Source organism: Phyllostomus discolor, chromosome 9 (assembly GCF_004126475.2).
Source record: "Phyllostomus discolor isolate MPI-MPIP mPhyDis1 chromosome 9, mPhyDis1.pri.v3, whole genome shotgun sequence".
NCBI classification, from domain to species: Eukaryota; Metazoa; Chordata; class Mammalia; order Chiroptera; family Phyllostomidae; genus Phyllostomus; species Phyllostomus discolor.
The window spans coordinates 89,948,629-89,970,789 of NC_040911.2; the positions used below are offsets into that span (position 1 = coordinate 89,948,629).

General features: G+C 44.0%; 1 protein-coding gene across 2 annotated transcripts in view; it reads left to right on the forward strand.

Annotated features, from left to right (window-relative positions):
• Window positions 1-435: 435 nt before the first annotated feature.
• Window positions 436-22,161, forward strand: part of DHX35 (DEAH-box helicase 35) — a 69,293-nt gene continuing 47,567 nt past the window's right edge. For both annotated transcript variants that reach the window (XM_036009832.1, XM_028524199.2), the window contains exons 1-7: window positions 436-571; window positions 6,120-6,253; window positions 10,086-10,178; window positions 11,271-11,348; window positions 17,223-17,327; window positions 19,305-19,366; window positions 20,498-20,567. In XM_036009832.1, coding sequence (XP_035865725.1) covers window positions 532-571; window positions 6,120-6,253; window positions 10,086-10,178; window positions 11,271-11,348; window positions 17,223-17,327; window positions 19,305-19,366; window positions 20,498-20,567 — 582 coding nt within the window. In that variant the 5' untranslated portion in view covers window positions 436-531. The remainder of the gene's footprint in view (window positions 572-6,119; window positions 6,254-10,085; window positions 10,179-11,270; window positions 11,349-17,222; window positions 17,328-19,304; window positions 19,367-20,497; window positions 20,568-22,161) is intronic.

Here is a 22,161-nt window from a genome sequence, read left to right on the forward strand (position 1 = left end):
GCAGTACGTGGGCGCTCCGGAAATATTTACTGAACCAGCAAACCCACAACGCAGTTATTATTATCCTTCAACTTGAAACTATGGGGGAGAGTAAAAGAGAAACGGTAAAGCTGGGAGAGCTTGCGACAGAATTAGTATTTAGCAGTTAATTCTGGATGCACTGCCCCCGTTCCCACTGCCTGCCAGCAGTCCCTTTACAAAGCTCGCCCTTCTGAAGCGATGGTCCGCCACCCAGGCCACGCCACGCTCCTAGAATGGCTGTTTGGAACGGTGACCCGCTGAGCTAAAGCGCCCCTCCCTCCGGTGTGGGTATGAATCACGTGGACCCGGAGGCGGGGCCCGAACGCTCGCCGAGGACGAGCTGTCGGCCACGTGGTGCGGAGGGGTGGTTTGCCTGGGGGGCGTGGTCGTAACACCGCAGGAACCAGCGGCCTAGACTCCTCGCGGGCCACGCCCCCCGTTCCCTCCCGGGGCTCGCGCGCGAAGGTTGGGTAGAGGGGAGGAGCCTTCCTCGTGACCTTTAACCCCAGCATGGCTGCGCCCATGGGACCCGTGAAGTTCTGGCGACCTGGTAAGGCTTTGAACAGAATTCCGGGTAGATACAGCGGACTGACTTTGGTTTTGGCCTGGCTGCCGGCGTCCTACAGCCTGTGGACCTGCTCGCAGGCCTAGCCTTGGCCGACTGGCCACAGCCGCCTCGATGATGGTTGGCTCTGCGACTCCGGTGCTCACAGTGGTCCGGAGGGATTCGGGGGTCAGCTCCCAGCCGGGGCAGAAATTCTCTCTGTGACCTTGTTCGAGTCTCCCAGCCTCTCTGGGCTTCGCTTCCTCACTCCTGATGCCTGTCTTGCCCAATCTCCGAGATGGGGAAACGATAAAAGCACCCACGCGTGTCCTGTTACCGCCCTGAGGCTAATCTGGAATCGGACAGGCGGTGCCACTCAGGATTTAGGAGCTCCAGCTATGGAGTCAGACTGCATGGGTTCGAATTTTGCGCTCTGTCCGTAGTGGCAGAGCGCCTTTGGGCAAATCACTTAATCTTTCTGAACCTTAGCTTCCTCAGTTGTTAAACGGGCGGAATGATAACATTTATCCTTGAGCTTGAATAGGGAGCACGAAGAGTTGTCTGACAGTAGCGTTAGTGCTCATAAAAAGGGAAAGCGCCTTCTTTTGTTTTAGGGTAATTCTTGTCCACTCCAGCTGTCTACCAGAAAGGGAACTCCTTCATACCGTCTGGCACGGACTTCCCCTCTTGCAGTCTAACACGAATCTCAGTCCTAAAATGCTTTGCTTGTTTTACTTTAATTTTTCTCTATCAGGATTTTATTGAATGTGTACTTGTGAGACCCCCTCCCCCCCCCCGCCCCACCACACTGCTTGCACCTTTGCAGGCCTGGATATGTAAAGTATATTGCTGCAAAAATGAAATGAGACAGAGAAGGTAAAACAAGGAAAGCATTTAACTTTAGAGGGTATTTTAGAGTGGGTCCCTGAAATTCTGACCATGTACAAAAGGGATGTGGGAGATAAAACTATGCAAGGAATGTGTTAATTCTTTTTTTAAATCTGTAGTTTGTTACTTAACAACAATTTTATGATTCAGCATTTCAAAGTCATTTGCCAATTATCTATCCATCCTGAGGTTTATTTGCAGGCAAATCTAAGCTCCTGTTAGGTAACAATGGTACCTACCCTCTGTTTATTCAAGCCTTTAATAATGGGTTAAAGTGTGAAGTAGAATAAAGGTCTGAATGAGACAGAGAAGGTAAAACAAGGAAAGCTTTTAACTTTAAAGGGTATTGGATGATACCCTTTATGAACTGTTGAAAATCACACCAGGATATCATTTTAGTTTAAGAACATGGGACTAATCTAAGAGTTTTATTCCATTATTTAGTTTATTCACTGAAGGTATACTTACTGTACACCAAATTTTGAGGAGACAGATATAGAAGACCAGGGCTCTACTTTGCTCTCAAGGTTCATTCTCCGCCTCTCAATCATACCATGAAGTTGGATACCCTTTAGAAGAGATTTTAAAATGAGGCAGAAAAAGGTGGTGGTAAGCTAAATGGGCTCTTGAGTTGGACGGTAGAGCCCATCCTTGACTACCATTTACTACCTCGGTACTTTGGCAAAGTCACTTAAGTGCTAAAAGTCTCAGTCACCTCATCTGTAAATTGAACATAACACCTACCCAAAGGATTGTTTTGAAGACTAAATGAAAGTACATGTACAGCTGTTAGCACTAGACCATATTAACTATTATAATGATATGGAAGTATAGAGGACAGGGAAAGATTGAATGTATGGATAAGAAATACTTCATATAGCTAGTGATTTTTTTTAAAAAGATAGTGAAGTTTTTTTGAGGTGGACACTAAAACACAAGTAAGACTTTGTTCCACAGAGAAGTAGGAGAATGGAGCTCTAGGCAAAGGGTGCAAGAGGCAAAGTGGTGTGCGTGCCTTAAGAATGTCCAAAAACCTGGCTGGTGTAGCTCAGTGGATTGAGCATGGGCTGGGAACCAAAGTGTCCCAGGTTCGATTCCCAGCCAGGGTACATTCCTGGGTTGCAGGCCATAACCCCCAGCAACCGCACATTGATCTGTCTCTCTCTCTTTCTCTCTCTCTTTCTCTCCCACTCCCTCCCTTCCCTCCCTAAAAATAAATAAATAAAATATTAAAAAAAAAAAAAGAATGTCCAAAAAAACCCAAAATAATTGAGTAGTGTGATGGTGTTAAGTGGTGGGGAAAAGGATGGGGCAAAGTAGGTTTATAGTTTTTCATATGAAAAACAATACAATAATAAATAATAAAACAAGAACAAACTGTTTTGCATACTTACAACTGTAAACCTATTTTCTCCCCATCCTGTATTTTGGGGTTTAGCAGGAAATGGAGCTAGAAAGACAGGGACCTTGTTGTGAGAGGTGTCATGGCAAGATAAAGAATCTGCCCTTCATTGCTTTTAGCAAGGGATGACATACATGATCAGGTTTGTTTTAGAAAGGTAACTTTGGAAGTGCTGTGTGGAATGGTTGGGGGAGGAAATTAAAGTCAGGGACACCTTAAGAGAAGGTACTACTAAAACTGAGGAAGGATATCGAGAACCTTAGTTTTGGCCTGGGAGCAGTGAGGAGGGACCTTGTTGGAAGGACATTTTAGAGGCAGATGTATGAGAAGGTGAAGTCAGTGATGACTCAGATTTCTGGGTTAGGTGACTGTCTAGGTAAGAGGTTCTCAAATTTTGCTGCGTAGTTGAATCACTCGGGAAGCTTAAATGTCCTGCTGTTCTGTCAGACCCTATGGCACTAAATCCGAAGTCTGGAGGGCCAGGAACTAAAAACATCAATGTTTTTAAAAAAGATTCCCCAGCTGATTTCAGCATGTGTCAAAGTGTGGGAACCACTTGTCTGGATAAATTGTCACTAATTGAGGTGGGAGTGGATTTAGAACACACTTGCTAGGCCCCAAGTTTGTGCTAGTCACTTTTACTTGTGTCATTTTATTAAATAGTCACACTATCTCTATGATGGTGGTATCACTCTCATTTGACAGGGGAAGAAACTGAAGTTCAAGGTATGAAAGTAGGATGTGGTAATTACATGGCGAAGGTCAAGTAAAAGATTGAGGCTAGATGTAAGGCTAGATGTTAGAATCATGAACATATCCTGTAGGCTGGGAGTCACACGTTCAGGTAGCTACAGGGGCCTTTCAGGCATTCTGAATAAGTGAAGCTGTTGGGTGGAAGTAATGTGGAGTAGCAGGGACTGGGGCAAACTAGAATGTGCATGTACTGATATACACCTGAGCTTGCACGTGCTAGTGAAAGCAGGAGGTTTTAGTTAGTTCTATCCAATGGTTGTTGTATGGGCTCAGAGTTGCCTGATTTTTACGTCTAATATCCAGAGTTGAATGGGAAATTTTTACATGTTTTAAATGAACTATTTCAAACATTTTAACCAAGGCATGTTTGGGGACCTTGAGTGACTAGTTTGTGATCTCTACCAGTTTGTGGTATCTGCCCTTAAGAGCTCTGTCTGAGCGGCCTAAAATTTCTGTTTGACCAGCCCAAGTGGATCAGAAGGGCCTGGCCATTTTTCTTCGCTTACTCAACAAATACTTCATGACTGCTGACGACATGCCTGGCAGAAACTTTGTAGCAACAACTTCGGAGACTTTTTTGACCTGACCTACAGTAAGGAGTATATTGTGCTGTGATCCAGCAGGCGTACACACACTCCCCTGAAAAAAGTTGTACAAAAACAGTATTGCTTTCTGAAATACACTCTGATACTTCGTACTCTGTTTCTAGTTCCTAACTGAAAAAATGCTGGTCATGATCCAGTACATTAATTTTATAACCCACTAATGCGTGAGAGGGAATGCTGGATTGAGGGGGTTGCTGTTATCAACCTTTTTTTAAAAAAGATTATTTATTTATTTTTAGAGAGAGGTGAAGATAGGTAAAAAGAGAGGGAGAAAAACATAGACATAAGAGAGAAACATCAATCAATTGTCTCTTGTACTTGTCCGGACTGGGGACTGAACCCACTACCCAGGAGTGTACCCTGTCCAGGAATCAAATTCATGACCCTTTGTGACTTTGCGGGATGATGCCCAATCAACTCAGCCACACCAGGCAGGGCCATTTATTAGATTATTGAAAGGATCTGGGACTCCCCAAAATGTAAACCTAAATCATTGGGCTAAATATTCTTGTCATAAAGGCCCTGTACTTTCACATACCATCACAGATTCTGAGTTCAGAAGACCTGCAGGATAGTAGTTTTGGGTAATTACCCCTGTTGCACCCCCAAAAGAAGGCTGTGCAGCATGTTTGAAGGAAGGTCTAGGGGGATTTTATTGCTGCATGGAGGCACCGTGCTCCAGTGCTGAACAGCTCTGACTGTTGAGTTGAATTCTGAACCCTGTGTCATTTACTGATTATTCTTCTGTCCTGGGGCTGCACAAACAAACTGGCATGAAAAGTTATGGAAGCGATCATAACAGTGCTTCTCCAAAGGCATTTTTCTTTTCAGGCTAAAAATCTTACGATACCTGAAGCAGTTTTTCATGATGGGATATGGCTTCCCTATTCTTCACCCTCCTGAGCACCAGGTCGTCCTTGTTCTTACCAAGAAGCGGCTGTGGAATATGTGGCTTCATCTGCTCAGCACAGTGGTTTCTTAGCATAGCACCTCCCATCCGGCCGTTCCAATTCTGTGATTCAAATGGGGGCTGCCATTTATTGTGCCCCACTCCACTGGCCATAGTTGATTGGATCGGGCTGGGCGTTGGACCTATGCTGGGAGAAAAAGAGCCTCCCACACCCTCAGACAACACACACCTGGGGCCCCTGGTCCCCCCATACTGGATCTCTAATGTTCTCTGTAGCACTTACTGCCAGTTCACGCACTAAGTTACGTTCTGTCGGGAGGAAGAGCAGGAGTAGCAGTAAGCTGCACGAGGGTAGACCTGCCCCCACAGTGTTCATGCTGTACCTCCGCACTTCCACTCCTGCTGGGTGAGTGAATGAGTGATTGGTGGAGGGACTGTGGGCCTGAGCTGTGGCACCGTCTGCACCCCTGATTCCACGTCCTGTAGAGAAGCTACCCTACGGGACAGAGAGGACCTTGTCGAGAGGAGCAGAGAATGAGAGAAGGAGAAAGCCCAGGCAGCATTTGAGTCCTGGTTCCTGTGGTGCGGGGCCTTGCTGCCATCCTACAATACTAGGACTCGTCCTTTGCTTCAGCTAATTCCCATTGCGCTTCTGTCACTTTTGTTAAGGGTTGGGTGATAATATGGACAGGGGGGCCAGAACAAAAACATTGTCTTCTGTAACGGACAGTTGTGTGAGGCCAGTCTGGAGCCCGCTGGGACTGGACCTCCTTTGTTCTTGGAACTGCAAATGACGTCTACAGAGAATATTTTTGTATTTTTATAGGTATCGTACTTTTCTACTTGCTTCCCTGAAGTTAAAGTTTAATATCTCCTAGTAGTTTGAGATCACATTTATTGCTTCTGTTGTATTGGCTTTGTCTTTGAATTTGTAACTTGTGCACATTTTTCTGTTCACTGTATCAGAGAATCTGAAAAAAAAAAATTCTGTTACAGGTACAGAGGGACCAGGTGTCAGTATCTCTGAAGAGAGACAAAGTATAGCGGAAAACTCGGCAACAACTGTTGTTTACAACCCTTACGCTGCCCTTTCCATAGAGCAGCAGAGGCAGAAGCTGCCGGTGTTCAAGGTACGTTGAATGAGCACGTTCATTCTGTAGGCCTGAAGCCGCCCGCAAGAGTGTACTGGCACTGGCGCGAGGAGGGTCCTCTTAATGACTCGCTAGAACACAGAGAGCTGGAGACTCCCTCATCTGAAGGGATGAACTTTGCCAGATGTGTGTGTGAGTTACCCTTATGAATCTCCAAAGTCCTTAAGATTTTTTTCAGTTAGATTCTCCCTATTGAAAACTGGAAGAAATGGAATTATGTTCTTTTTTTCCCCCTCTTTGTTTTCAATTATGGACAAGTTCAAACATACGGAAAAACAGAGAAAATGGCACAGTAAACTTCTGTGCGTCCAGCTTCAACAAATTACTGACACATGGCCAGGTTGGGCTTCCCCTCTCAAGGCCTGTTTCTTTAAACAAGATTGAGTGGGACGATGAGGCGGTTTCTGTTGAAGAGTCGACTCCCACTGAGACGGTGCCGGGATGTCGGTGTGTTTGGTACGTGCCCTGTGCGCATCCAGACGCTGGGTTTCTTTAGTCTCCTGAACTGGACGCATCTCTTGTCATCTCACGGGAGACCAAAGAGTCAGCTAGAATCCAGAATATGTTTGTTATGGTGAGTCGTAGTTCAGTGCAGGTGGACCCAATCCATGGACACACCTCCTCCCCGTTGCCAAGTCCACATGGGAAGCCAAATTTATAACCAGGAAGTGGGCTTAGAGCCAATGGCGATTTAGATAGAGGTGAAGGATATTTTATTCACATAGCCCCGATGAAGGGTGGGGAACTGTCCCTGGCTCACCCCATGCCTCTGGAATGACCCGAGTGGGTGTGGCCGCCAGCACCCTGTCTCTCTCCCTCTCCTGGACAGGGCTGGCTGAAGGCCGCCAAGTTCTTACGCTTAGGGAGTCCCGTTGTCTAGACTGCTAACTCCTCTCTTACTACTATGTTCTTTTTCCAAATGGATATTAAATGGCAGCCTTATTAATTTAGCCACGTGGCTTTCGTTAGAGGTGTATGTGGCCCCAAACACTTCAGTCACTCACATGCTGCCAGTGCCTGGGTTTCCTTCTCAGCTGATGAACCTCACCCATCCAGTGTGAGTGCAAACCAGTTTGGTCCCGCGGAGATGGGCTTACAGTAAGGCTCACTGTGGCTTCCTCACCACGAGGGACACAGTTGGAGCTGTGACGAAGGGTCTGGACTTCAGCGCTCAAGCCCAGGCTTCCTCGTTTGTGTGCTGTGGGGCCTTGCCTTACCATCTGAGCTTCTGTTTTCTTACCTGTAACACAGGAGTAATAGTGCCTCCCTCACAGGATTGTTATGAAGGCCAGATGAGGTAATTCAGGTAGAGCATTTAGCAAGATATATATGACATGCAGAAAGCATTCCAAAGCAAGGAAATTACTATTTACCAAGTATTTAATTTTGACATTTTGTTAATTGATCCTTGTCTTCCAATGATAAGATATGACAAAGGAAGCCACAAGTGAAAAAAAAAAGAGTAAACAAGAAGTTAGCATGTGTCGATGCAATTCAAATGGTAAGGAGAGGAGTTACTGATAAAAGGCGAAGCAGAGTTTAAGCATAGTGAAGATCTCATGTGATGTTAAAGATGAATCTCAGAGATTTATTCACTCACCACTCCCCCCCGTTAAAACTGAAACTAAAAGTAGCTTTGAAAAGAAGTTGAAACTAAAGCCTCAGCGCGTCTCCAGCTCACCCCCGTTTCCCCAGTGCCATCCCAGGGTGGCCTTCCCCTCGAGCGCCTGCCCGGGGCTGGCGTTCTCTCTGGGCCCTGGACACGGCTGCGCAGGGTCGTGCCCTTGTTCCCTCGCACTCTGGCTCTTTGGGCTCGCTCTGGTCGCCTCCGCGCCCTCCTCCGTGACCTCCTCCGTGACCTCCTCTGTGACCTCCTCCGTGACCTCCTCCGTGACTTCCCCGCCTGTGCCCTTCCCTGGCGCTGTCATTTTCCCAGTTGCCCAACTGGAAATCTTTCTCATCTCAAATGCCGTTGCACCCTTTCCATTTGCCGTGCTTCGCATTCAGCAAGCGCGAAGTATGAGTTACTGCCTTCAGTGTCTCACTTTCCAATCAGCCTTGCGTGCTGCTGTCCGGCGTTCTCGAAACACGGCCTGCGCTTCTCCTCAGGTGCGGCCTGGGCTCCTGCTCTGCATTCAGGGCCTTTCCCAGTGTGGCCCCACCGACCCCCTCAAACCGTTTCCACACCAAACCTGGAGCCTCTCTTGGGCTTTTTACTGCACCGCTTGAATAGAGATTGTATAGTTTGCTTATTTCCCTCGTCTTTCTTTTGCTTGTGTTATTTCCCTTTCCTGGAATGCCTTGTCTCTCTCTGTCTGTATTCAAGTTGTCTTTCAAGTTTTCCTTGCTGTCCACCCATCCATTGATCCATCCCTCCAGTGGATGGATCTACCGTTTACAAAGCATCTGCTAAAAACCCAAACTTTTTCCCTTCTGCCCAAGAAAAAGAAAGCCCAAAATGCATGCAACTGACAAGGAAGCATGGCCCCCCATAGCCGAATCTCTTTAGGATGCTTGTAGACATGCAGATTCCTGGGCCTGACCCTAGCGCTCCTGAATCGGATACCCTGTAGGGCTAGGAATCTTTGTTTTTAACAAGTACCCTGAGAGATTTCCAAACCAAGATTTGAGGACTACATAACCAGGCCCTAAGGAAGGCCAAATTAAACACCTAAAATAGCTATCACATTATTGAACCAGTGAGGTGTGATACCCAGCTCCTCTGATCTTCACCAGACACGTGGCTGCTGTGGCATCAGAGGGGCTGGGCAGCGGTCGGCGAGGGGGGCGGGGTTAGGTAGGTTTCTTTAAAACTTTGTTCCAACGCAGGAGTTTGTTGGAACACTTCCATGGCTTTCCAGACTACCTGGTGTGTCTGTCATTGAATGTGGTACCCAGATACAGTCTGAAGCTCAGGAGATAGGATGTTGGAATTAGCTGTACCTTTCCAGGGCCAGATCAGTGTTTCTGCTCCCACTGCCGTGGGTGAGGAAGGCCCAGCTGAACTGTAGATGTAGCCTGTGGGTGCTTGTCGTGAGTTTGGGCTGAGAAGTAGTGGCGAAAGCACATTCTTCTTGTCTGTTTTTTTAAAACGAATTAATTAATGAAAAACATTTTGATTAGGTGATACATGCTTGCAAAATGTAACGCTCTCCCTCACAGCCCCGCTCCCCAGCCACCCTGCTCCCTCCCTGGAGACCGACCGTGAAGTTACCAGTTTCTTTTTCCCCCCGAGGACGAGTGTCCTGCGTGTGAACATGAGCACTCGGGGTGTATTTACCCTTCGAGGCACAACTTCTAGTGCGTTATTCACACTGTTCTGCACCTTGCTGTCTTCTCTTAACGTATCTTGTTGACCACCTCATATCAAGACAAATAGACATTTGTTCTTTTTTAGTGAGCTCGTATGATTCCATTGTTGGAATGTTTCATGACTGATTTAACCAATTCCCTGCTGGTGAAGGGTTAGGCTGTCTGAGTGTTCGGTCAGCATAAACAGTGCTGCAGTGACTGTGTTCGTATGCACAACTTTGCTCTCATGTGTGTGCATGTCTATAGCACAACTTCTTATAATTGAAGCTCTTGATTCAAAGGGTGTGTGCGTTCCATATTTTGATAAGTTATTATACTTAGTTAGAATTGTATCAGTTTACACTGATACCAGCAGTACCTAAGAGCTGGACATACATTTTGATAGTCCTTTTAAAAATTTAGTTTCCTTTGGCAACCAACTCATAATGTTTAAATATCTTTGTGTAAGCCTTTTGAGAAAATGTACGGGCACTTACAATGTACGGTTCTGCTTTTTCAGCTTAGGAATCATATATTATACCTGGTAGAAAACTACCAGACGGTGGTGATCGTTGGAGAAACAGGATGTGGGAAGAGCACGCAGATTCCCCAGGTGAGTGTGGGTTTAAGTGCGTCTTTGCTCTCGGACTTGATGGGAAGGGTTTCGGAATGAAAACTTTCTTTACTATCATTTGCATTTTTACAATCTTCTCTCAGAGAGGAAGTATTCAGCTCAACTAGATATTTTCATTGAACTTTTGGGGCTTATAATTTCTTTCATTAGTACTGAAGTAACAGTCTTTGATTTATTTTAATTCCAAAATAATAATCGAATAGCCATACTCTGAAAGGAACAATGGGGACTGATTCTAAGAGGTGTAATGCATCGTTTTTGTCCTCAAATAATCATAGTTGAAGAGGAGGAGTAAAATGAATTATTGCTGTAGTTGTAAATACAAATTGACTATTATGGAATTACAGAGGGACACAGGAGGAAGTTCATGTTAAATTATTGAGAGGTTATCAGAGAACAACAACAATAATAAAAACTAATAATAAGTACTACATAAAATGATCACTTTAAACTATTTAATACTGTTACCTATTTTGGATTTAAAAATGCATATAATCAAATAACTACATAACCAATATTATAGCAAATAAGTACATAAATCAAATAAATACATATAATCAAATTCTACATATACTAATATAATTCATGGCATATAGACATATGAATCATCTAAGTATTTTTATTTAACCTCCCAAACCTTTTCGTATGGTTAATATTTATATCACGCTGTCTCTAAGTGCACCTTAAGAGTCTTTGTTCTGCAGATTTAGCGCTGTTTTTTATTTTGCCCCCTTCCCCCAGCACTGTTCTGAGCTGACTCATGGGTGGGTGTTGTTCCCTGAAGCAGCTCTAGTGGGTAGAAGGTGTGTACGACCTGGGTGTCAGAATGTTGAATGTTGCCTTGGTCTCTCTGATTACCAGCTCTGACGTGAACTTAAACAGATTACCTACCATTTTCAAGTCTTAGGACCCTCATTTGCAAAATAATTTCCAAAATGTCTGCTGGGGCAAGAATCATCCGTTATTTCTCTTCTCAGTGATTTGAACACAACCCAGAGTGACCTTGGGGGAGGTTGTTTCTGGAGAAGTGGTGTCAGATGTGAACTTACTTAGAGGGGACTTTCCTTGCAGTACCTTGCGGAAGCTGGCTGGACAGCGGAGGGAAGAGTTGTGGGAGTGACCCAGCCCCGGAGAGTGGCTGCTGTTACGGTGCGTTCCTGCTTCTCATTTTTCTGTGCTGCAGATACTCTGTCTGTGTGTTCTGTTTCAGTGACTGAACTCTTTTCTCGTTTCCTAAAAGCTCCACATGAATATGACTTTGCTCCTTAAGAATTTAATTCTTCATTTTAAGAAGAACTGTGACCTGATTATTTTTATAAAATTGAACCCTGTACATTATGAAATTTTTAAGTAGTAATAAGTACAGAGGAGGTTCAAACAAACAAACAAAACTCCCCAAATCTCACTGCCCAGCAAAAACGTTGTGGACGTTTGTCCACATTATTCTAGGTTCTCTTAGGTTCACGTAAAGAAGGATGGTTGACTGGATGGATGCAAATAATTTTATAAAATGGGATCAGAGCTATATATTTGCTTTTGCTGAATTTAACAGAAGAGGAAACTGAGGTGAAACAGGAGTAGTTATATTGAACCTTGGATACATATTTGTTCACTGTGAGAGAATTTATTAAATCTTGAAAACAAAAAAGATGAGGAAAAGCTTTAGGATGTTATTTGTTTTTGAAACTATGTTATAGGTAGTTTCCTGCTATAAGAGTAAATGAACACACTTATTTTTCCATTTTCCCCCTCCATTTGTTATAGGTGCAGTGCTATAATTTTTATTTCAAGATGTATAAATACACATTCTTTTCTGTAATCATAACTCCCACAGGTCTTTAATTCCAGTTTAGTTTGAATGTTCATCACTAATGATTTCCGTTGCTTTGCCAACCTTGAATTGCTCATTTTGCTTTATTGCTTGATTAGCTGCATGTTACGTGCCTGAGAAGGTTTGATTGCATTCTTTGTTGATACAAAATTCTTGGTTCCACTCTCCTTCCCTGGAAAGGGTGCAGACACTGCGACCTTGACTTTTGGCGTGGAGGCTCCCTGGACAGGAGCCTGAGGTCCAGTGGGGGTTTCCTCCCCTCTTTCCTGGCCGACTTTCCTGCTTGGATGCTTTCATGACGGTTTTTGCACAATGGAAGCACTTTTAATCTTCAGGTTCAAATCTCTTTCTTCAGGCAGGTTTTCTTCTATTATATCTTGGCTTATTTTTCTGTTCCATTTATTTTACTGCTTTTTTACGAGTATCATTTAAGTGTATATGAGATCTCCTTTGTTTATTTTTTGAATTTATCACCATCTCCGGAGTCACGTGCTCTTTTCTGCTTTGTTTTGTGAGATTTCTTTAAGCCTCTCCACAGTGTTCATGGTTGCTTTCAGTCAAGTTTATTCTGTTTTGATTCCTTTGTATCTCTGCCTGGGTCTCGTAATTATGTCTTTGAATTTTTTTTCTTAGTGGATAGAGAAGTGAATATTTAGAATGGGAGGAGATATTATAATACATTACAGTTTTTAAAAGCAGATAATGCCACAAGCATTTTTTTTTAAAGTTGAGAAAAATAACAAGTGCTTTTACGAACTAACCGCCTGACACATTTCTGTAAATTTTTCTTCCATGCAGTTTTTGGCAGCTTTTCCACTGATCACCTCTTCATGTGACGGTGACTTTCTCTGACTTTCCTGTGGAGAGAGCAATACATCCGTGTTGCTCCAGCGTGGCTGATTCAGACTTGCTTTTCATTATTGACACTGTGGAGAAGTGCCTTTAATTTTGTAACTGGCTGTTTATAGCATTGTATACATTTTAGGGATTCTTCTCAAATTTGGGGAAAACCTTTCTAGGGTCTTTCGTGTTTTCAGACCAGCTTTTGATCTGTACAGTTGAGACCTTGTTTCTCTTTGATTCTTCTTTGACTTTGCATCTGTTCCTTAACTTGTTTTTAGCTTAAGCTTGTGATTTCTTTGAAACTGGATTTCTTTGGATGAATTCTACTTCTGGTTGTTTTTTTTGGGGGGGGGGTGGAAGGATAATAATTTTAAAGTTTCCTTTTAAACTGCTTTTTTGCCTGTGTCCTTTCCTTCTTCCTTCATTGGCTTTCATGCAGTGGGCTCGTGTTTGCACGTTTAATGGCTGCAGGACTGTGAGGTTGGACTGGTTTGGACAACGAACAGCCTCTCAGCAAATCTCAGCCTCCTTCGCTGAGGGGGACGAGGAGGATGAGGATGTGGTGGTACACTCCTTGATTAGTGAAAAGGTCTGTAATGACTCCAGATAAAATTCTCTGAGCTCTCTGACGTGGGATTTGCTGCTTGCTTCTGATTGTTTGCCTGCTTTCTCCCTTATCTCCCCATCACCCCCTCGTGAGTCTTTGCTGTCAGAGTGGGTCCCCCACTGAGACATTTCCTACACCTTATCCTTCGGAGCCTGAATACGCTACCGCTGAGGTCTTCCTGATACAGGGGTTGTCGGCCCTGGCTTTTAGGGTGGCCACACTGATGTCGAGGGGGCCAGCCCCCTGCTCTGGCTGTGAGGAGGCGGGGCTTTCCTCCTGGATTCAGATCTACAGCCTCTGGCAGCTGTCCTTCCTAATTTATGGTTTGGGCTCCTGTTTCCTTCTTTCATTGGGGTGGAGGGTTTGGCTGTTAATATGTTTTTTCTTTTCTGCCCTTTAAATCAGCTCTGAGAGAAGGCCATCTTTACCTAGACAAGGAATTAATCCTATTTTTGCTGTGTACTGAATTTTAATTATTGTGTAATCTTTTTTTCCAAAGTTCATTTTCTAATTGTCTTTGAGTTAGATATTATTGATAAACATTTTCCAAGTCTTGAGTGTGTGTGAAAGTGGAGTTAACAGTTTGGAAACTACTTCACCTTTTTTGTCACAAGAGATGACTCAGTTACTTAAATTTTTCCTTTTTGTGGTTTGGAATCCCAGCTCTTAATCACTTTGCATTTTAGCCCCAGATTTATAGCCATGGATAATTTCCATGAGACCACATGCTTTCTCTGTAAAGAGCCTAAAGTGTGTAAGTTAACTGTGTAATATTAATAGACCTGTCAGGTTTGAAATGCTACATCTCAAAAGTACATTGTGTGCAGACCGAAATCTGAAAACAATCTCAGAGCCTTAGAACAGATTGCATAAGCAGTAGCTTGTTCTCCATGAGAGGCGGTTACTACTGAGCATGGTCACTGAGCTCAGAGGGCCTGGGTTTGGCTTCAAGGCCAGGCCCTGCCTTGCACTGTGATTGTGGACGAGCTTTAAGCCTGTCTGATTTCATTTCCTTTTTTTGTAAAAAGGAGGTGTCTTGCCCACCTCACGGACTGTGTACATATTTAATGAGGTAGAGTTTGTCAAAGCTTGGGACATAGTACTTGCAGGTAGTTGGTACTCTGTGATTGGTTTTTCTCCTTACCTCCCTTTCCTTACATTTATTTGTTTCTGTCAAAAAAAATAATATTTCCTGGCTGGTGTAGCTCAGTGGATTGAGCGTGGGCTGTGAACCAAAGCATTGCAGGTTCGATTCCCAGTCAGGGCACATGCCTGGGTTGCAGGCCATGGCCCCCAGCAACCGCACATTGATGTTTCTCTCTCTCCCTCTTCTCTCTCTCTTTCTCCCTCCCTTCCCTCTCTAAAAATAAAAAAATAAAATCTTTTAAAAAATCATTAAAAAAGATAATATTTATGTAGTCCAATTGATGAGGTTATTGGGAATATTGTAGAATTTAATAGAGGTAAAAATCTATTAAAAAGATAGTAGATTATGACCTTTCAAATATCAAATGGTGTGATTATAAATACATTTTTTAAAAAAAGTTTGAAAATAAAATACATACTTTTTATAGCAAATATATATACATAGTGAAATAATAGGACTAAGTAACTGGTTTGGCTTCTCCCTTATAGACCCGTAAAATGGTTATATTTTTATGGAGATAGTTGGTTCATGCCTATTTCCCCCACCAACTCCTAGTATTTCTATGTACATATTCTCCCCTTGTACCATTTTCTGAGACTTATTGTAGATAATGTCCTGTGCGGCTGAAATGGAAACAATAACACCAACAAAGCTGTCCCAGCGAACTACTGCTCAGTGGGGAGTGCGACCTGCAGAGGTAGAGCAGTGTAGGATGAACTTCTGGTTTCATAAGGTGTTTTGAAAGACCGTGTGGCGCAGACCAGCTGCTGGATGATTGATCTGTTTTGGTCCACCAGATCCGCAATTTCCAGTCCTTGGGCAGAGCCACTTCTTGATGCTCATCTGCTCTCCGGTTTCCCAAGCACTGATGGCCAGATAACTGCCGGTGTGCTTGGCCTGGGAGCCGCGTGCAGGGAGGCTCTGGGCCCGAAGCTGCTGTGGCCCAGTGGCTGTAGCTGTGAACTCCGCTTCAGGCACATCCTGTGATGGCCCACATTGCAAACCCAGGGCTCGGGGACTGCGTGGGGAAGTTGCTTCACGTTGGGTGGGCATGCCAGGCCCCTAGGATGCCTCTATAGTAGGGGTGTCCAACCTACAGCCCGTGGGCTGCACGTAACCCAGGATGGCTGTGAATGTGGCCCAACACAGAATTGTAAATTTACTTAAAGCATTATGAGATTTTTTTTGTTTTCATTAGTGTTTATGTATTTAATATATGGCCTGAGACAACTCTTATTCTTCCAGTGTGGCCCAGAGATGCCAAAAGGTTGGACACCCCTGCTCTATAGTCTTGCTCCCCTTTGGTTCTTTCCAGTAATTTATATAGTGAATGTTACACTCTTTATTTTAAACTAAATTATGAGCTTATTGCTCTTCCACCTTTATATTTGTTTATTATTTCAAATATTTTCTACTAGTAAGTTAATAACTTTTGACTGTCCTTGGGGAGGTAGGAGATCTTACTGTTGGATATTTTTCTGTTTCTCACGCTCACCTCTCATTTGTCATGTATCGGTGGGTGAAAAGTCTACCGAATTTATGGGCTTCATAATGTATTATGCATTTTGTTTTCTAGTGTTCCTTTATTACGTTAACTTGAATCCTTGGTCAATCTTCTCATCGGCTCATCTGCCCTTGGTTATTTTTAATCTGCATTCTTGTCTTTGTTTCCTTTTTTTAATGGTTTTGGTAGCTGGGACACTGCGGCACCTTGTTTTAGGTTCCCTTGCTCTGGAACACTGTTCCTTTGCCTCCAAAGAGAAAATGAGTTTGGCCTGGTATTGAACTTGATCGTTGCTGTCCTCCTGCCTTCATGGTCCGGGGGCCAGTGAACGGTGCCTTATTTCAGGGCAGAAGACATGAAGCTTTGTGCCCAGCTGGTGTACTGAAGAAGGCTGGAGGAACAGAGTGACTCTTGTCATTTCTTCTGCTTTCCTTTTGGCTTTGGCCTGCAGGAAATTTAGAGCTGAGTTTGTAGCTCAAGTTAAGTAGCTTTGGCATATCTGTGTTTTAAAAATTTTCTCATTGGCCTGGATCTTTTGCGTTTCATCTGTCATTTCTTTGATCCTGATCTGTAAGATCTTTATGTGATTCCATTTGTGCCGCGAATATTCTTATAAGTTGTCTCCAGTTGATTCTGGAATGAGGTGGGATATATAAAGTTAATAAATCATAAGGTTATCATACTTGTTCTCTAATAACCTGCCCCTTTTCTTTGCATTTTCTTCTGTGTTCACATGCTATTTAAAAATAACTGACCTCAGTACTGACTGGCATGGCTCAGTTGGTTGGGCATTGTCCTGCAAAGCGAAGGGTCAAAGGGTCAAATGGTCGCTGGCTCAGTTTCCGGTTAGGGCACATCCTCAGGTTGCAGGCCAGGTCCGTGGTTGGGGCAGGCCCAGGGGGCAGCCAGTTGATACTTCTTTCTCCCACATCGATGTTTCTCTCCCTCCCTCTCTCCCTCCCTTCCCCTCTCTCTAAAAATAAATAAATAAAATCTAAAAAATAAGTGGCCCACAGGCTTTCCGTAGTGTGCGCTCTGTGCGGTCATTTCTGTGTGTCCACCTCGAGCCTGGTCGGTCTTTCTCCCCGCAGGTCGCCGGGAGAGTGGCTGACGAGAGGGGCGCCGTGCTGGGCCACGAGGTGGGCTACTGCATCCGCTTCGACGACTGCACCGACCCGCTGGCCACCAGAATTAAGGTGAGGCGCTCGGGCGGCTTTTCCTGTTGTAAATAGGGAAGGCGATCACTTGGGGGGAATTAAAAGCATACCACAGGGACACCTCCAGTCTGCTGGGAGGTACGGAGCCTCGAGTCGTGGCCCTGGAAGGACCTTGAAGTGAGGCCTTGGTTCTGTGGATGAAGCGGCTGAGGACCAGGGAGGTTGAACAACTCGCCGGTGTCGTGTGCCCGTCAGTGGCAGAGCCCGGCCTCGAAGCTGTCCTTTCTTACGTGTGTTTTACTGTTTTCCCACCCATCCACACAGCTGTTAAAATACAGAAACTTGTCTACTAAAGGCCTAAAACCAGAGACAAGGTAGTACAAATTGATAAAAGTTTAGAACCTAATTTTCCTAGTTAGAACTTTCTAATTTTTACAAGATATTGGATTCTCTGTGTGTGTTCTTTGACCTGCGTGCTAATATTAAAATAATTAGTGCCAATAGTAATTAGCATACAGCCAACTCAACAGTGCCTACCGGGTACCGCTGTGCTGGAATCAAAGTCTAGTCAAATAATACTCTGAAACCGTCAATGAAAATGCTTTGATGAAATGAAAATTACTTCTTTGAACTTAAGTTAACCTCTCAATTTGCAACAGAGGGAAATTGAAAATAATCAGATGAGTTAAATGAGCAATGTAGTGATTTGTAAAAAATATGGACCTTGTTTTCCAAATTTTGTATTTTGTTACCTTTACAATCATTTTACTGTGTAAAGGGAATATTTCTCTGTACTATTAAATATATTTAAACTAGCTAATTTTTAGATAAATTTCAGTGGATTATATAACCAAATGATTATTTTTAAAACTTTCATGAAAAGCTTTTGTATTCCGTTTCGTCATACTTCCAAGGCACTCAGTTCTTAACCGGTGGCCTGTCACTGGTTCCCAGTGTCACTCCGGGTGTTTACGTGGCAGCTGGTACCAGTTCCAGGAAACATGTTACTGGAATGCATCTTGCTCTTGTAAAGAAAAAGCAAAAACACTAACATACAACATGCAAGGGAGATGCTTAGCCTTGTTTGAAGTACTGAACTGTTTTTTGGTAAGAGTAACAATATTTAATTCTTGTTGCATATTTCTAAAGCATTTCATAAACATTCATTAATCCTAAATGATAATAGCTGGCACTCTTGAACACTATATACCGGCTCCTGTGCTGAACACTTCACATCCACTATTTTACTTAATTCTCACAATAACCCTTTGAGGTAGATACTTTTTATTACTTCCATTTTGCAAATGAGGAACCAGGTCCAGAGAGGGTAAGTAACTTGCCCAAGTTTCACACAGCTTGTAACAGGTAGAGCCAAGATCTGAACCCCCAGCAGTCTGACACCACAGCCCATGTTCTTAACCACAGTCCCTTCCAGCCTCCCTACAAATGGTATCAGTTGTGGTTGAAGTTGATTACCTCCAGAGCTGCAAGCCCTTAGTTTCTGGGACATTTTAAGAACAGGTATACTCATGGCATTTTCTTGGGCAGACACAGGTCTGTCTTTACTCCCCTTAGGATTAATGAATGTTTATGAAATGCTTTACTCTCTGTCTTTACTCTGCCTGTTCCGCAGTACCTGTGGAGCCGGCCCAGAGGAAGTGAGGTGTAGCCCGTGTTCAGACGGGAAATGCAGGTGAAACTCAGCTGACAGGGTTTCAGACCCCAGCTGGAGGTCTCACATTTGAAGTCCTGTTTGTGGGCAGTTCCCTTGCTTGATAACTAAAATGTTGGGGCATTTCCTCATTGTCCTTATGGGGATTGTCTTGTACGCATGCTAGTGCAGAGTTTGTTTAGTGCACTTGAACTTTAAAAAAAAGAATCATTAACCTACAGTATGAAGTGGTGGTGGGAAAATGGAGACAACTGTATCTGAACATCAATACAAAAATTCTGAGCTATAAAAAAACATAGTATAAGTGAATTATTTCTAAATCCTTTTCTGTTTTTGTTTTTTAGTTTCTCACTGATGGAATGTTGGTCAGGGAAATGATGGTCGATCCTTTGTTAACAAAATACAGGTAAATGTCTTTTTCTTATGATAGCTTTCCCGAAGTTTCAAAAGCACACCAGCACACGGAAGAGCAGTTGAGTTGGTAGCTGGGGCTCACGTCCGTGTACAGCTGCCCTAAAGCTTTTGTCCTTACCTTGGCCGCGTGGACCCTGATGTTTTCCTCAGAATTTACAGACAGTCAGAGAGGGGCAAGTCCCAGTCCCTGATAGGTTATTTGAACACCTGCTGATGTGTTCGCCTCTTACGTCCAGGACTGCCGGTGACCGGAGTGTCACAGCACAGACGGGGCAGCCTCTGTGGGCTGCAGTGCTCAGAGCCCAAATGATTGCCCCTTCTGCCCCTGGTGTGTCTTGTCCGTCATTCCAGGCTTTAAAATTGTCTGACCGAGGCTCTGGGATTCTGGGAAAGGATGTCCCACTTGAGTCCCTGGTACGCATGCAACACACCTGCGATCGTGTGCCTCTTTGTGTGATTATAATTTCTGCAGCTTAACAATTTCTAAGTGGTTGGACCTTGTTCCAGCTCTTACGTGCTCTCTGGGGTTATTATATGTTATATAGTATGTATTTTATATATTTAAAGTCAAGTTTTAATCTGATTTTAAAATTTAAATATATATGATTTAAAAAATCTGGATTCCTATTGGAATCCAGTGTAAGTGGTAAACTCTTTTTGAGAGTTTTAAAAAAGAATCCTCACCCAAGGATGTGTTCATTGACTTTTAGAGAGAGAGGAAGGGGTGGGTACTGATGTGAGAGAGGAAGCATCCCATACACACCCCAACCAGGAATTAAACCTGCAACCTAGGTATGTGCCCTGACTGGGGATTGAACCCACAGCCTTTTAGTGCACAGGATGATGCTCCAACCAATTGAGCCACTTGGCCAGGGTGTGGGTGGTAGAACTCTAAAGATAGCAATAAATACACCATTTTCTTCACCAGGATATGTTAATGTCACCATTTGTATTAGCTTAAGAGTTTCCTCCTTGTCGGAGAGGAGTGACACGGCTTTATTTCCACACGAGGTGATTGCGTGGGGGCTGAGCACCCAGTCGCCCCTCTCATGATCCGGACGGGACTGTGTGGGGCTGGGGGGGTTGTCTGGGTGCTCACCGAGCTCCTCCTCCCGACTCGCAGCGCCATCATGCTGGATGAAGCCCACGAGAGGACCTTGTACACAGACATTGCCATCGGCTTGCTGAAAAAGGTATGACTCTGCTGCCAGGCATCTGCTTTTAAATTTTTGTTTTGCTTTGTTGCCTGATTAGGAAAACAGAGGAAAAAATTTTCACATCCTCATCCATAGTCCTAATCCTACCCACTCAGAGAAAACCACTGGTGGAATGCTGGTGTGTTCTCTCCTTTCTCACGTGTGTACATACATGTTTTGGCACAGTAGGGGTTGGATTGTGTGTGCTGATTTGTGTCTCGGATATTTCTCTCAATGTCACATCAAGATCGTTTTTCTGTGTCATTAAGTGTTCTTTGAAGATGTTATTTTTAATGGCTATATAATTGCATCTCAATCGTAAAGATTTTTCCCTTAACTGTTGGGCTTCCGGATTTGAAGTATTTTAGATAATGTCACAGTGAGCACCCTTGCAATGAAATTGCTGCATTCCTGTTTTTTTCTTTTATTTTAAAAAAACATTTTATTGAAGAAAGTTTCAAATGTGCCCCAGATAAAGAGGACGTTTACAACCCCATATGCCCATCATTTGGCCTCGGTGGCTGTGGCTCGTGGCCAGTCTTGTTTCAGCCTTATCTCCAGCCTCTCCCACCTTCCTGCTTTTTTATTTCTTTTGTATTTTCTGATTGTTTCCCTTGGACAAATTCCTGGTCACGGGAGTCTAGAAAGAAATGGCAGAGCAGTGGTTAAGCATCGACTCTGGGTTAGACCGCCCGCCCGGGTTCACACTCTGACCGCCGGGCGTGCTCATTCTGGACCATGGGAGTGTCTGTGTGTGCGCTGGTGTGCTTTCCTGTGTGGAGCCCTGACGCCTTGGAGTGAAATCGGCTACAGCAGAGTACAGTAAAACATTCAGTCCGCAGTCACGTGGCCGTGCCGAGTGGCCGCTGCACGGGACCGAACCCCTGCATGTTGAGGACTTCTTTCCCACAGAGCTGCTGTTCTGTATCACAGCTGTTGTGAGGCTTAAATAAGACAATGTACAACTCATAGGATGGCTCTGGCACATGGTCACCCATAGACTCTGAGGTACTTCAGTGCAGACTAGAAGTTTCCCCCAGCTAGGGGAGTGGGGGGTGGACTGACTTCTGATGCCCGAGGCTCCTTAGCCGGCATCCTGGTGCAGTGCACACACTGCCCAGCAGTCCTCAGGGACCCTGGACTAGCACAGGACTTAGTGTTTGTGACTTTACCCCTTGGCCAGAGATTTAGACTTCTGATGTTTATGCGGGTAAATCCTGTACTTGCCTCCCGAGGAACAATATGATAACAGGGCTTATTTCGCTGCATCTTGGCCAACACTAAACGTTGGTCTTAAAACATAGATCCTTGCCAGCGTGATAGACGCAACAACAATCTCACTGCTTTTACATATCTTTGCTATGGTTTATTCGTCACTTCTCCTACGCTTGTTGATCCCTTTCTTCTGATTACTGTTAATATCTTTTTCCTATGCTTCTGTCTTGGTGTGACTGTTTATTGTTTGTTTGCTTTGAAAGTACTTATTTACACTTTATATATATGTGGAGCAAAAGTGGGTTTACAGTTGTTCATATGGAAAATAACACGATAACTAATAAATAGTAATTCAAGAATGAACTGTCTTGTGTAC